Below are 16,361 nucleotides of genomic sequence, written 5' to 3'. Positions count from 1 at the left end.
AGCGCTGCCGCGGGCGATGCGGCTGCCGCCCGGGGGACCCCGAGCCGGGCCGGGGGGTGGATGAACCCCCCGCCCCGCACCTGCTCGGCGCCCTTGCGGCGGGCGGCAGCGGCGGCCCCGGGCGCGGCCGGCGGCGGCACCACGTGTCGGGGCGGGGAGCGGCGGCGGCGGCGGCGGCGCTCGGCCCCGCCACCCCCAACGCCGCAGCGGCAGCGGCAGCAGCAAACAGGAGCCCTGGTTTAGCGCATCCTTCTCGCCCATGCCAGGTGCCTGTCCCCGGCCGCGCGGTGATTGAGGAGCGATGGGGCCTCTGCGGGAGAGCAGCAAGGTGAGGAGCCGGGGAGGGAAGGGACGGCCGAGGGGAGGCAGGGGCAGGCGAACCCCGGCCCTCCCGCTCCCGCGAGGGGCGGGAGGGCCGGGGTTCGCCAGCCCCTGCATCCGAGGGGTTCCTGACGCTGGTCACTTCCCGAGCAGGAGCAGAAGACGCAGCTGGAAAAGGAGATATCCCGCAGCCGCATCCCCCGTCTGGTCCTCCGGCCGCAGCAGAAGGTATCCCCCGCTTCCGAGTCGCCCTTTTCGGAAGAAGAGAGCCGGGAGTTTAACCCGGCCAGTTCCTCCGGGGGCTCCGGCAGGACCGTCAGCAGCAACAGCTTCTGCTCAGGTACCGCAGGCGGATCCTGCCCTCACCCCCCCAAAAAAAACGCTCGTGCTCAGTCCTCACCCTGGGGGTCACCGTGGGCCCCACCACGCCGACCCCCGAGGCTTCGTGATCACCCCCCCAAGACGCAGCATCCGTGCATCGGGCTCGTATCGAGCCCTGACAAACGTCCCGCTTTGCAGATGGAGAAGGGCAACCGTTGATTTTTCCAGGGAAATCCAGTATCTGTTCTTTTAATGCACGTCCGTAAGTGACACCAGATGTTTCCATTTCCAGTTCTGCTATTCGCTGCTAAAAAGTTGGCGGTTTTACTGCGGCAGAATAGCTGCGTGAAAGAGAGAGATTTGCCTTAAAACTGCAGCGTGGGTTTAAGGCATTTGGAAAAGCCTGTAAGTCAAAGAGTCTGTAAAACAGGGAGCTGCTGTTAAGGATATCAAATGTGGGTCAAATCCTGCAGTTCCTTTTGGTTTTGTGACTATGATCTCTGTGCGTGAATCGAAACAAAATACACAGGTGAAATTTTCACTGTCATATTGAATTGTGTTTTGGTTATTTGAGGATTCAGGCTTCGCCTGACAAGCATGTCGCCAGGCGTGAGCTGGGCATGATGTCTTCTCTACAGAGAGGGCAATGGCAGGGTGATAATCAGGAGTAAAGTACTAGTCTCCAACTGCGGACAGTAAAAGTGTCATTTGCTCTTTGAAATTGCTATACCCCTCTACGTCTGGGACAACTTGAAACCAGATTTTTTATGTTAAATATTTATCCTGTGTATAGTTTAGCACAATTTCAGGTGCCTCAACTAGCAGTGAATGACTCAGATACGTACTAGTGGTGAGTCATCTTTTAATTCAGAGAAACTCTGAATTATTAATGCATGTCTGACATTATGCACATGGATAACAGCATTGAGGGTCACCATGAGCACCTTGGGCTCTATATGCCTGTGGTAACTTTAAAGATAGTTTGGTGACTAAAAATCTTGTTTTAATAGTATTTTGGAGAGCATAACATTCTCTAAGTAAAAATGTGAATTATAACAAGTACTTTTGTAATAGATAATATCAGAGCAAGTTCCTAAACTTTCTTTTTGTTTGCTCATTAAGTATTTCAATTACCAAAGGTTATACTTTGCCAGAAACGCTCATATTTATCTTTGTCTTCACCACAGTGGATTAGATTATTATTTTTTTGGTTCCTTTAATGAAAGCAGTGTATTGAACATTGTGTACAGGAACAGTCAGTTTTCCTACGTGAGAAGCACAATACCCATGTTTGAGTCTACCATTTCCTTCTTAGCTTAGATAGGTTTTGCAAGTCAGGCTCAGTGAAATGACCTGTTTGGTTATTGTTTGATCAACAATGCAGAGCATTAAACAAACCACATAGTATTGTAAGAATGCTGAAGTCTTTTTCCCATGCCTTTTGAATCCCTCCACCTTACCTGCTTGAGTTTGCCTGTTAGAAAGAAGTAGAATCTTTCGAAGCTTTCTAGAAATACATTATTTTTATGATGTCTCCCAAATGGCTGCTTTTTGTCTTTTTTTTTTTTTTTTTTCCCTATGTGTTGACAAGCCTTTCATCCTGGTTGCTGACATTCTTTTTATATCTTATGGGTTCATATCATTTTTTCAGATCTACTCAACACAGAGCTGCCAAAGTAATACCCTTGTGGTCCCACTGCGCTGTGTAGGCTGTCTTGAGTCCCAGCAGAGCTTTGTGTTTACTCTGGGTGTGTCTGATCTCACGGCTTGACAGTTTTAAGGTGCCTTTCACAGAGCTATTCAAGAGTGCGATGCTAGTCTCTTAACCTGCCTCTTAAGCACAGCTGCTGCTGTTTTTGTTTCCTTTATTCATCTTTTATTCTTCTGCGAATGCTGCGTTGATTTAGTTTGGGTTTTTTTCCCCGTACCGAGAGCTTTGTGCTTCTCAAGCTGGCTGCAGCACCCATGCAGGTATGCACTACCCAGTTTGACTGCTGCGAGTCTTCAAACATTACGCAGCCCAGGATCAGCCAAGGCACTGTCCTCCATCCCAGTATGTGGTTTTGGTGTTGATAGGTTCGATGGATTTTTCGCTGTGATGCAGGTATGGCAACAGTCACTGACTTGATGTCCTCATTCTCTGACATCTCTTCCCTGTCTTCCACTTACTATCCTTCTTTATCATAGTATGTCTAAGTCAGATTGAAATTCCCCACCAGCAGCAAGCGGCTGCTGGTTTCTGTTTCAGGGGAGAGGATGGTGAAGAACTGTGTGAAGAGGTGAGTCTCTAACCTGCTTCTCCGGGTACTTCACTAGACCATCTTAATTAAGCAGTGGCACGTGCACAAAGTGTGTTTAAAATTAGCAAGTAATAAATTTGGAAGAGATGAGCAGATGAATAATATGAATGACAATGTGATGGCAGTATGAAAAAGCTCATGAGCGTTTTGATAAATGTCTTTTTTGTAACTTCTTTGGAGCATTAAACTCCAGAAGGTTCTTGATAAGCAGTAGATAGTGTGAATTGACTCCTGGAATAATTCCTTTCCTCTTTACCCTTCTCTTAACAAGCTTCTCTCTACCTTTCTTCTTTTATTATTGACACTAAGTGGTTATGATCAGTAGATTTCTTTTTCTCCCAATAGAAATTATGTTTTTTTCCTCATCCGTTTAAATATGTATTTCCTGCTTGATTTCCCTAGAGCTTCTGAGGTTGTCCATTTTCCCTGTGTGCTTGCATTGGCTGCAACACATATTGGAAGGCTTGGAGTTCTTCCTCTTTAATTGAGAGCAGCAGGGTCTTCTAGATATTGTTAATGTTGGTTTAGGTAGGAGGAACCTTGGTGAACCGTGGCAGTGCTGCGAGCACAGTGGCAGCAGCAAAAAATACCGCTTGGCATCAGGCAAGAGACACTTTGTTTTGATGCTTACCTTCTTTTGAAGAAGTTGTTAGTTTGGGCTGAGATAAATTTTAAATTTGCGTGGTCAGTTCCCTCTTTGTCTTGTGTGACTGGATCAGACTCACTTGGTTGTGTTGGTCAATTATTTGCAATTAACTTTATGTCAAATTTGCTTTAGAAGTCCATGTGAAACACGGTGAGACTGTTAATCTTAAATGCGATATTCTTGATGAAATGTGTTTTTAATATTCTTTGTTTCTGCCAGATGAACATGGATGCTCTCCAGATGTTGTGTAGGCAAGCTGACCCTTTGTATCAGTATTCACGGTGCGCGGTCCTTCCTTAAAATCTTAGCGCATCTGAGGTCCTGTTTGTCATTTGATACGGGAGCACTTCTCTTCCTTCAGCCACTGCCCTCCTTCGGCTTGGATGTCAGCCACAGAACTTGTATGATGTCAAACGATGAAAAAACACTCTCCCAGCAGCTTTGTCTGTCTCGGCTGCTGCTGAGCATTTGCCCATGTCATGCACGTTTTCCTCATAAGCTGCACTTGGCTTTGAAGCAGCTGCATGTACTTACCTGGTCAGTCGGGAGGAGAGTGCAAATTTAAACATCGCGAACAGCTCATCTACGGCAGAGCAGCTCCTGGGCTGCCTTTGGTGGTTCCAGTTACATGTTTGCCTTATAAGAAATAAGACACTTAGGGTGGGCATTATCCTTGATTTTTGAGTATGCATCCTTTTGATACCAAGCCAGTTGCATGTTGGGATCGAAGGCAGCCTGGACGTGCTAAGCGCGGTAACCATCTGCTTAGCGTCCCATTTTAAAAGGAAGTTAGTTTGGGATATACTTTTTTTTTCTAGTTTCTGCCTCTGAATAGCTCAGCTTTTAAATTTCTCCATATGAAGAAGACTTGTTATATGCTACCTTTACAATAATGCCTGAGCTTTCCTTCAGCCTTTCTACGGAAGCCAGCCACCTGAATTTCTGCAGGTAGTGCAGTGGTGCTTTGTTAACTGAGATGCATCTTTGCAGGAAGCACTTGTGCATAATCAGATCAGCAAAAGACTTTGTGAGGCAGAGGACCTGGTTTATGCCCAGAGCAAACAGTCCCTCTTTTCTTGGACTTACTTGTAAATCACCTCTTTGACTACACCGCGAAGTACTATGGACCATTGAAAACCAGTAGCATCTCTGTACATGAATGGTTGTGACTCACTCCAACAAAGTTTTCAAAAATAGTAGTTGAAACTTCTTTTTTGCTTTTCCTTTTGAATTTCAAGATCTAGGTTCAGTGCTTATTTTGTAACTTGCTCTTTTCTGGTGTAAATATTTTTAAAAAATCTTGTTCTTTACATGCACGACACAATAAATATGCGCCGGTACCGTGGCTGCTGGAGTGTGAGTCCTGCAACAGGAATCTCACCATTACCATGCCTGGCTCACTTGCTCCTGTGCACGGTCTCCTTGAACTCAGAGATTGTTTTCCAGTTGGCCCAGCTGTTGATGGTTACTGGGGCTGAGTTTGCAGTGCATATGTCAAAAAATGCATGTAAGCTTTAGGCAGTCTTTAATTAAAGTCCGTGTGAATGCACGACCCATGTTGCTAGCCACAGACAAGAAGAAGAGAGTTGTATGGGTGTTACTGGATGAAAAGCTGTACCTTCTCGCACTCTGGTAAATAATTTCTTTACTAGAGCATTAAAGTAGGTTGTATTGTAAACGAGCTAGCCTTTGAGTCTACACTATTAAAGTGTGTGTACTTAAAGATGTATTTCTGAATAGAAAAAGATAGAGGAAGACAAATTTTCAGTATTTTACCAAGTCAACAGATTGAGGCCAGAGAGTTAGAAATTACTGAGAATAATTACTCCTATTATTTGTGGATATATATGTATGTATGTATTATTATGGAAATAGTGAACTCTCCCATTCTTGTTTCTTGTTACAAGAAGAAATATTTTGTTTAAATAGTTCCTTACTGGTTTATTTGTTGTTTTTTTAGTCTGAGTTACTGAATCAAAGAGGTATGCTTAGAAGTGCTTAAGTATGTGATATTGAAATTTAGCTCCTCTTTCCTGCAGTCCTCTATGCTACGTGTTTCCACCCTTTGCCATTTTTCCAAACTTCTGAAGTGGAAGTCTTCTCCAGCACGTTTGTTTGCAGCACTCTGTAAAGCAGTTCAGTCATCACCGTGATATTAATTTACAAAAACGTTGGAACAAAATCTGCTTTCAAAAATGCATGTATGGCCTTTGCATAAGGGTGACACTGGTGACATGCTTCCTTTTCTCGCTGCTGCATCCCTGGAGAATTTCCTGCTGGGCTGGCTTACGTGCGATAATTTATTATTACTTCATGTTGTTAATCACCAGTTCTGTTTCTGCAGCGCAAAGATCTGTTCCAAACATGGAAATGAGAGAGCAGTGCCTAGGTACTAAAGAGCAAAGCCTGCCCATTCCTCAGTTTTTGGCCTTTCCCTGCTTCCTTCTCAGCTTCACTATTTATTCCCTCTTCCTAAGTAACAATCCTTTTGTTCCTGTGCCACACAACAACATCTGGAAGCCAAAATATTTGACCTTTTGAATGTTTGTTGTCACCTTTTTATGTATGTGTCAGCACTGTGAACCTTTAAAGCCTGACCCAGAGCCTCCTGAGGTCAGTAGAAGAGTTACCATTGTCTCTGACACATTTTGGACGGTGTCCTGAGAACAGTCAGTACCTCACCCTTTCTACTGCCCTGTTTGTTGCAGCTTGCTGTGCACTACGGACTGAATTCTAAACTATACCGTGTATTTTCTTTGCCACCAATGCGTAATCTAATACTTTTTTTTTTAAAGTGCTTTTCCTTTTCATGCAATTTTCTATTCAGTTGAATGTTGCCATGCATATTGAAGAACACCACAACTTGTAGCAGAAATGAACCTTTAATCAGAAGTCTTTTATTTATTTTGTGTTAAAAGAGAATCTTGATATTTTAAAAGAAATTGAGCATGGCATGTTTTAACCCCATATTTATAGGGTTAATATATGTCCTTGAAATTTTGGGACAATGTTTTGACGTGTATGTATCACCAAATACAGTGAATGAGTTCTGTGGTGATGGTAAGTGCCAGTCTGGGTTTGGTGGCAATTAAAAAAAAATGAAACAACAATGGACAGAATATATGTGGTTTCCAAGTATCGTTAGAATGTAAACAGTGCGAGGTTGTGACATGATGTTGAAGCTGTGGTCACAGGCATATGCTGTAAGCCATGGAAGCAGAGCTATATGAGAATGGAAGAATATAACATGTTATACCAATTGAGGAACAGGTACAAATTTCTGTGGGGTCTATTGAAGATTTTTATTTCCAAAAATGGTACCTTCAAAATTGGATAGAATATTTATAATTTCTTCCTTTGCTGAATAAGTGAATTAAGCATGTAAAACCACACACACTGAAACCCATTTGTGTATTCATATATTTCACGTAATGTTGATATGAAACGGGTAATATTTTTTACACTTGAATGTAGTCAGGGCTTTCCCACCAGAGGTAGCAGCAGTGGCTCCACCTCCAGCTATTTGCTTTAGAAAAGGTTAGTGAGATCTACTAAAGTGCTTAAAAAAAACCTACCCAACAGCCAAAACTTCTTTTCAGACTCTTTGCTCTCCCAACCTTTATTTAAAACTTTTCTTTAAAATTTTTGAATAGTTTTTCAATCCTTTATCATCTTAAATCCCTTGTCCAAATGTTACCTGTGATGTGATACCAAAACTGTAGGAGCTGTGCTAGTCCTGACCACAGCACTCTCCTAGTAACAGTGCTTTTATTGATAGTTTTACTAGTAATCTTTGATGCTTTTGTTCTGGAATACTAATACCATTAGTGGTGCTATAAATGTAATTACAAAGCCAGTAAACCACAATTATATGTCTTTTTTTCAGATGGTTTCTCAGAACTCATGTCAGTCCTGCTTATTAGTGAAATTTTCAGATAGAAGAAAGATTAGTAGAGACATCACTTGCTGCCAAAGTCAGTTAAAATTTGCTACTTCAGTGTAACTTACCTATTGTACAGTCAAATGTCAAGGGCTGACACCTTTAAGGACATGTTTATGGGAAATACTGCATGGTAAAAGATGCTCAAGCCCTAGGTGTGGGTCAGTCCATCTTCTTTCACCTTCCTCTCACCTCTTCAACACAATTTGAGCCTGTCACCATTTATGCCTTGCTGTGAGTGACCAGAGGGGACCTCCTGTCAAAATCAGTGAGCAGCTTCCATACTAAATTTTCAGTAGTGACCATTAGTGGTCAACCTCTTGGTATGATAGAAGCAAGGTCAATGGGGCTGGTGAGGAACAGGTGTAAAAATTGCCTGTGTATTAATGATAGGAACCTCAGCAACAATCAGAAGGAGTTGAAGATGTTTAGTCTTGATTTTACTTAGCTCACTACTGGGTTAGATTTTGTGACTAGAACATTCAAATCCATAGTTCCAGCTTGAAAGATGGACTGGGAAAAATAGGGTTGTTCCCAGCTGTGGAATATAATGTAAAGCAAAAGTATGATCCTAAGCATGAAGGTTGTATGGGACCTCGGGAGATCATTTCATCCAGCCTCCCTTTTGAAGTAGGACTGTTTCCAGCACATCAGCCGAAGCTTTTGTCTATCAGAGTCCAGAAAACCCACAAGGACAAGAGTTTGCGCAGCCTCTCTGGGTGACCTCAGGGAGTGGTGGAGGTGCTAGCCTGCCTTCGTTCACAGGCAAAATGGAGCATAGTTAATTCAGGTTCTGTCTGCAGAGACATAGAGATTAAATGTGGAATTAATTTGCCTAGCAGGATTTTGTAGAAGTAGGCCTTGTCATATAAACCTCCTCTCTTTTCCTGAGAGGGTTGTAGTTTTTGTTGCTCTTCTGCTTTGCTTTACTGTGCTTGAGTTCTGGTAAGACACTTGCCTCACAAGCACATGCTGTTCTGATTAATTTTATTAAATACCAACCCCAACAGATCTTAAAAATATCTGTAAAATGAGTTTAAGATCGATCAGAAGGACCAAAACTAGTAGCATTTTTAGGTCTCTACTTTTAGTGAAGTTACGAAATTTTTTGTCAACAATTGGTGTGATTTCGCAGGTTTCCAGGTGACAAATTGCTTGTAGCAAATGACTAACCTTCTAGAGCACCCAAAATCACCTACTAGAACGGCTGGAGAAAACATGAAACGTTTTAGTACAAATAGGAGCTGAGGCGGATGTTCACACTTCTTACCCTAGGCTGTGCTGCCTAAATTGTTGCTGGGCAGGTGGAGGTGCCTCCAGAGTGTCATTCAGTGTCGTGGTGAGGTAGGAGTCTAACTCCTACCTACCTCCTACCTGTGGAGAGCCTGGTGGTGTGCATGTGAATGTGCTCCACCTCTGTTTTTCTATGTGTACTACTCATTTTATACTATTATGTTTAACCTTGCTGCTTTTACTGTGGTCCTTTGTGTTGCCCAGTTCCAGAACGATGTTGTGAATCTCCTGTTAGCAATGTTTTCTGGCTGTACGGTGAGCCCTTACACCTCACTGATTCAGCTGCCCAAGTCAGAACAGTGGTTGTGCTAGTCAGTGGGAAGAGATGAGATCCTCCAGACAGTGACTCAGAGTAGGGGGATGACTGGAGAAGCCCAAATTGGGCTGTCGTTCTGACTCACCCTTCAGAGGAGCCTCTGCTCTCCATTTAAAGAGCCTTAGCAGGTGGAAGCTAGGTGATACATTCCCTTTGGTGTCTGTCGGCAACTTTCATTAATGCATAAAACACCCCTGTGCTACAAGAATAGTCACAAAAAGAAGACCAAAGCACACAAGCAGATTGGGAGATTGTCTTGAAAAATTCTGGAATGTCCTTGGTAGTTCACCATCAATAGCCAGCTTGTGGTGTGCCATGCTGGCAGAGCCATGGCTACCTGGACTGATCTGTTGATCCTGGGATGAACACAAAGGGAACCATTAGGAAAAGTCAGGAAAGAGTTTTTGCCTCGGTACATGCAGCTGGTAAAAGTTCGTTAGAGGCCCATGTTTAATTCTGGAGTCCACGTTTCTTAGTGGAAATACAGAGTATGTGCAGCCTGAACGTTGGTCAAGGGAACCTTCAGAGATTATGAAAGTGGGACAAGGGATCAGGTAGGAGATGGGCAGTTCACATTCATCAAAGTGCATAACTAGATCTGGCAGCTAGGAGAGAGAGTAGAAAATAGTGGTTCTTGAGCCAGAGCAGCATTAATTATTTGGGCAGATTATATAAGGAGGTTGTAAATTCAGTATTTCTTGAAGTCTTCAGGAAGAGGCAGTGTGGTGGGTGTGTGTGGTGGGGCTTTGGTAGCAGGGGAGGGGCTGCAGGGATAGCCCCTGTAGGGAGATAGGAGAAGCTTCCCTGGCTCCAAACCAGTCAGACCAGTCTCTAGGCAGGTCGTACCCCACTCCGCTTTGGCCAGGGCTGAGCCAACCAGGGCCTCTGCCAATTCCGTATGTGAGATGGGGACAGAGGAGCCCGAACCGGGCGGGACCTGCAGTGAAGAGAGGGGGTAGGCAGGAAGGATTGGCCCACCCGGGCAGGCAGCTGCCCATGCTGGGCCACCGCCACTCGACTGGAGATGTCCATGGCGGTGCGGCTTGGAGAGCTCCGGAGCGCCCTGCTCCCAGGGCTCCTGCCGGGCAGAGCTTGTCCTGCCAGGAATGCTGAGGTTTGTCGGGCCAGTTGGGCCCGGCATGGCTGCAGCGGAGAGAGGGCTGAGACCTGAGAGGAACGGCCACAGACACCAGGTCAGTGAAGGTGGAGCGCGATGAGGTATGCCAGAGGTGACATTCCCCTGCAGCCTGTGGTGAGACCACACAGGTGGCCCCCCGTCACCTGTGGAGATTAACGGTGGAGCAGAGACCCACTTGCAGCCTGTGGAGAACCCCACGCCGGTGCAGAGATGCCTGAGCCCAAGGAAGGTCATGATGTCACTGTCTCTGCGGGAAGGACCCTGCACGTTGCCTGGCAACGAAGCAGAGATGCATCTGTGGTCCGTAGACAACCCCATGCCGGAGCGTCTGGCTGCAGCCTAAAGAACTATGACTCGGAAAAGCTCGCAGTGGAGCGATCGGACAGGTAAAGATGGCGTTCTGCTGAATGGACTCCTGTCAGAGAAGTTCGTGGACTATGTCCAGCGAGTAGGAGATCTGTTGGAGCAGAGGAAAGTGTGGGAGGAATCCTCCCCTTTTAAGGAAGGAGCAGCAGAAGCATTGTGTGATGAACTGACCTGCACCCCCCATTCCCTGTCCCGCTGCACTGCTGAGGCGGGAGATAGAGCTGGGAAGAAGGGGGGGGGTGGGGGAAGGTGTTTTTAACATCTGGCTTTCTATCTCCTTACCCTCTCTGAAAGAACTGTTAAAGAATTCGGTTGGCTTGTCCTCAAGCAGAGTCTGTTTTCCCCGTTGGCCAGGATTGGTGAGTGCTCTCTCCCTGTTCTTATCTCGACCCTTAGTCCTTTTGTTACATTTTTCTCCTCTCCACCTCACTGGGGCAGGGTGGGGGTGAGTGTGTTGAGGGGGGAGCGGGGGGGCACTGTGAGTGGACAGCAGCGTGGTGGCTTAGATGCCAGCTGGGCTAAACCACAACAGGTAGTATTTTTCTAAAGAATGCTCTAAGGCATATTCTAGTGAAACTCAGAAAATCAGAGAAAATTGTCAAGTCGCAACATATGGCCTTAATGTGTATGAGAACAATATTTTTGTCAGTTGTTAGAATATTATTATCTTAACTGCTGTTTATACTATGACTTTACTATTTGAAAGCTTGTCAGTGCATGCAGATGTCAAGAGTGCTCTGAGAACTTCTGTGATTGTTTGTTTGAGGAGACACTGTACCATGCTTGGCTTTGAAACTTGGCAAGCGTGTCTGATCTGGGAGAGGGGTTGGACGTAGAGTTTCAGTGATGAAATGCAGCTGATGTTCAAAGAGAAAGTCTACTCTCAGAACGCTCTTAGGAGGCCACTGTGAAAAAAGACACTGAATATTTCTAAGAAAGCAATGAAAGTCATGTGTTATGAATACATGGTTTTCTCTCTTGTGCAAGTAAATAATACAGGCAAGATCAGAAGTACAGACTTTCACAGCAGCATTTGCCAACTTTCTCTCTTCTACTTTTCTGATGCTCATGTGCCTGAGAGGATAAATCAGGTCTATCTTTATTCCTGAAATCCTTACTGGGGCAAAACTCTTGCCAAGATACAGGACAGAATCCTTAACTGACCTTGCTGCAAACTACATTCACATCATGTCTTCAGCAGAAAGTGAATCCCATGGTGGGCTCCTCTGCTCCTGCTACCCCATTGCCTACTTTGGAGATAGATTCCTTATCTTGGCCCATTTCTGGGCAGGTGTCGGTGTTCACCTCCTTCTGTCAGAGTTGTCAGCGGGTTTTTGGAGGAAATACAGAACCCACAGTGCTGTGGTTGCATGCTTTCTCCTGTGGATGAGGAACAGAGATGTTTGCTGTGGCAGTGAGCAGGGCGAGCAGTCAGGCTGCCTGCAGGATGGAGAGGACCTCAACGTCATGCACGGTCAGGGTCCATGGGGAAGTCTGCTGCTCTTCTGCAGGGAGTTCACCTGCAGTATTAAACACAACTAAATAAGCCCTTTAAGGCTTCGGTAGCAGGGAAGAATGAAGATAGGTGCAGGCACTTTGGCTTGCACTGAGCAGCTGGATAGCACCTCAGTGTTCAGCAGGACTTTCCTTGTGCCAGAACAGTGAGGTGCAGGTCAGCTGGGAGGTGGATCCCCGCAGTGTACAGCAGAGCTTTGGTTGCCTTTGGTGGTGAGCATCAGTGTTTCGTCTGCAGCTGTTGCCTTCTGTGGTGGTAAACATTTTGATCATTCAAAAGGCACAGCAAAAAGCTGACATAGGAAAATGTTTCTCTGCAGCTTGCCCTAGATTTGGAAAATTTATCATTTTGTTTACGTTTCTGGCTAATACTGGGTAGAAGGAGTAGAAGTTATACATTATGTAAAAAATAACAAACGATCAGAGGAGAGTGAGTACAATAATATCATTCATTTACTTCAGGTGGAGTGGGAATGCTCACCTGGTTGTTGGTGTGTCTAAAGGTCGCAAGAGACATGAGTAGAGAAGAGCTTTTGTTCTTTGTGCCAGGCTCATTTGTTCCTTTAATAAATGCCCAATTGCAATGAACGCTGAAGTCTTGAAGGGTAAAATACAGCTGTGTAGATTGGACATAATCTGATCATACAGTGTCACCAGCGTGATATCAGAGGCAATGGTGTGCGGGGGCGTAATTAAAATACTTTTTTAAAATGCTATTTTTGTATGCTTTCTTTAGTCATCGTATTTCCTTAGAGCAGTTAGTTTTACGTATTTGTTTTTTTAAATGCCCTAATTCTTAACACTGTAGTTTGGTTCTTTCATTGTTTAAAGGTTTTATTAGCTGCTGAGGTTCTTCCAGGGAGCATCTGTACAGCCTTGGGAGTTATTTGTATGTAACATCTCCCATAAAAAACAAACCTGTGAGGTCTGCAGATCCTGTCTGGGTATTGCAGTGATTTTATTGGCAGAGAGATGAAATAAATAGTTTCTTGTCTTTTTTTTTCTGAATACACAAAGTTTTGAAAATAGTGCCACATAAAAGAAACAGCTACATGTAAAGGTCATAATTAAAAATAAACTGCATGGACCTGCACTTTTTTCGGAATATGTTTGATGACAAAGGTTTGTGTGCTTCTAAACAGAAGACACTTTGGACATAGCTAAAGGACCTGCCTCAGTGCAACTCAGCAGCTCACTCAGCCAGGCTGATCCACTGCCCTGTAGGTGGTGTTCATTCAGCCTGCAGAAGAGGCTCTGGACCCTTGAGAGAAGGAAAGGCGTGCTGATCTGGGAAGAAAATGTCGTCTCTATTCTCTGTGTTGTTACATTGTAATGTCGATGGGAATCGAAAGGATAAAAAGTAAACTAAAAATCCTGTGGGCAACAGTGCCGCTTTGGTCAGGATGAACATGAGGATGGGCTGAAAACCTTATTAGCAGTCTTCTTTTTCCCATTATTTTCCTAGGAACTAATTCTGAGCTGCAAAAGGCAGCAGCAAGATGGCAAAAGGAGATGCTTGTAGGCTTAGTGGAGCTGGTTTGAAGGAATGAAAGGTGATTAAGCTGGATTAAGTGCTTTGCACCGTTGCTGCCCTTTGTGCTGTAGGAGGTAATTCTGGCAGGAGGCTGGGCTGCCCATGGCTGGGCATCATGCCTGGCCGTTCGCAGAGGCCGCTGGCTGCTGTCACACGCTGACACGTATAGCGTGCCTTGGATGGTCAGCACTTTTAGGTACCTTGCTCTGCGTTAGGGGCAGGACACAGAGAAATGAGAAACAGACCACTGGAACCAGTAGGTGAGGGGAGAGTAACTGGCCAGGCACGAAGGAAAACTGGTTCACATGAGAAGATGAGGTTGTTTTACTGCATTGAGGGAGACAATAGTTAACAACAGCAAAAGCTCTCTTTCCTGCTGAAGGGAAGCAGGCAGGGAGAGGGTCAGGTAGTTCTGGGATGTCCTTTTGCCTCATAAATGCACAGGCATATACTGATTTTTTAAACAATCTGCCCTGCAGAGCACATTGCAAGATCAGGCTTGACCTAAAATACGAACAGGGTGGAAATGGTAATTGCAATATGATATTGCAAATTATTTGGCTCAGGTGCGGGTATGTCTTTGAGTTTCATGTTAAGTAAAGATGGTGCAGTGGGAGCAGAGTGCAGATTGCATAATTAAGATGGCAGCTTTCATTTTGTCCTGGGAAAGGACAAGCAATTACGTTTCTCCAGGAGAGTAAATATTCAAGGCTTCCCAGTGTCAGAGTAGCCTGTTTGGTTTTGTTGTGTATGTCTACAACCACCATGACTTTTAGAGGAGCTGTGATTAACTAAGATTACAGGAGATGTAATCAGATGAAGGGGGTGTTTGATATGTGGATTTGACCTGGGCTCAGACTTCTTACTTTGCATTTAATTGTTAAGAGCTGCAGTGTTAGTATTGCTGGAGGTCAGGAACGCGAGTCTGTTCCCAGGGTGGCCACTGATGCCGTGAAGCGCTGGTATTCCCTCAGAGGAATTCGGCTTTAGAGAAAAGCAGTCTGTGTATAACGCACCCTCTGCAGAACCAGGCACCTCACAGCCACCTGTTGAGAATGGACAAGCTCTGTGATCACAGTTGCTTTAAAAGGAAAAACAATTTTGAGAAAGCTTTATTAATTCCAGTGAAATGAAAATCCTGACTTTATGCATATGGGCTGTAGTTCGTTCTCTTGGTGTTTGGATAGGAACATACTTTGAAGGAGTGCATGTGGACCATGTTTGCTTGTCATCTGGTGTGCTCTACACAAGCCATTCATGTGTCTTGTGTGCCTTTCTTCATGCCATAATATTCCCTAACCTAGCTAAGTCAAAAGAATTTGGCTTAGATCTGAGTTTTCTTGAGGTAGCCCCTGATTTTGTATTTTGTCAGACTTAGTGAAACAAGCATTTGCCATCTGCCATAAGGTATCTGAGACTTCTTCATAAAATGGGAGAAACTAACAACTTCTCACCAGGTTTCAGAGTCAAGGCTGTGCATATCAGGTAACTGATGGTAAACAGTTGTAGTCCAAACACTTTTTTTTTTTAATTCTGCTAATGTTCATGTACGTATTAGTTAGAAAGTTTGATGTTTTCCTTTTTCTCTTCAGATGACACTGGCTGCCCTAGTAGCCAGTCAGTATCTCCAGTTAAGACTCCTTCTGATGCTGGGAACAGTCCCATCAGTTTTTGCACTGGTAGCGATGGAGACATCTCCAGGAAGAAATTCAGTCCAGGGACAATGAGTGAAGGGAACCCGCAGTTGGCTCGATACAAGAAAGAGGCCAAGACAAGTCTCATAAAGCCTGGTGAGTATCATATAGGTCCTTTCACTTCTTTATTTACACTTTCTAATTTACTAGTCCATCTGCAAGTGTCTACATTGTGATACCAGTAATGCTGATAGTAAGTAAAAAAAATATTTGAGTTCTTTCTATGGAGCCACCTGCAAAATTTGAAAACACTATTGATATTAGCTTTTTCATGGAAATACAATTAATTGATGTCTTCACTTTCTTTTATGAGGCTCAATGGTGATGTCAAATAACAACTGAAGTGAGTTTTATCCTGTTTCATGGTAATTGCCCATACATTTCACAGACCAAAGGTAAATGGCTCTTACTATCAAAGTAAAGAATTCTAGTCTTTTGATGTTGTTAGGTTTATTGTTGGATCCTGCCTAAGGATCTATCCAGCTGATGGCTGCGATAGCTCTGGCGATACAACATGTCAAACTGAGGCAAGGTAACGGGCAGCCCACGTGTGGGAGTTAGGCAGATGGAGATCCATAACTGCACTGGCTGAACCAAGAGCATGCCTCCCGTTGCCTCAGACCATGGGCCATCTCAGACCACTAACTAGATCAGAGCCTGCTTGTCACACATCCACCTAAGGAGCCTGGTATGTCACTGGCTGGTCTAATTTTAATGAGTAGATATAAAATGGTTTTGTGATTCATCTACAGGCAGCTCATGATTACAATTGGTCAGGATATTTGTGCTGTTATTTAATTAATCATGGAGACAGAGAGGATTTTGACCCCGTCCAGAGCCAGCTGCAGAACTGACGTGCTTTTTGAGCTCAGATACCTCCTGGCTATACTGTTTCCAAAGTCATTTTACCTCTGGAAGCAATTTTGATACTTTCATGAGGAGCCAGCTCAGATTTACCAGCACCATGTTTAATCCAG

At 44.4% G+C, this 16,361-nt stretch overlaps 1 protein-coding gene across 2 annotated transcripts in view; it reads left to right on the top strand.

Annotated features, from left to right (window-relative positions):
* Positions 1-301: 301 nt before the first annotated feature.
* The window catches only part of SYBU (syntabulin), a 38,707-nt gene continuing 22,647 nt past the window's right edge, over positions 302-16,361 (top strand). Inside the window, exons 1-3 of one of the 2 annotated variants that reach the window (XM_086609523.1) lie at positions 302-328; positions 475-661; positions 15,283-15,480. In XM_086609523.1, the coding sequence (XP_086465649.1) occupies positions 302-328; positions 475-661; positions 15,283-15,480 (412 nt within the window). Of the gene's footprint in view, positions 329-471; positions 662-15,282; positions 15,481-16,361 lie in introns of both variants that reach the window. The other variant, XM_086609522.1, reaches the window with a different exon arrangement.

The sequence above is a fragment of the Tauraco erythrolophus genome, chromosome 3 (genome assembly GCF_009769465.1).
Source record: "Tauraco erythrolophus isolate bTauEry1 chromosome 3, bTauEry1.pri, whole genome shotgun sequence".
NCBI lineage: Eukaryota > Metazoa > Chordata > Aves > Musophagiformes > Musophagidae > Tauraco > Tauraco erythrolophus.
Note: the sequence above shows the minus strand (reverse complement) of the source record. Positions and strands in the feature narration are given on the sequence as shown.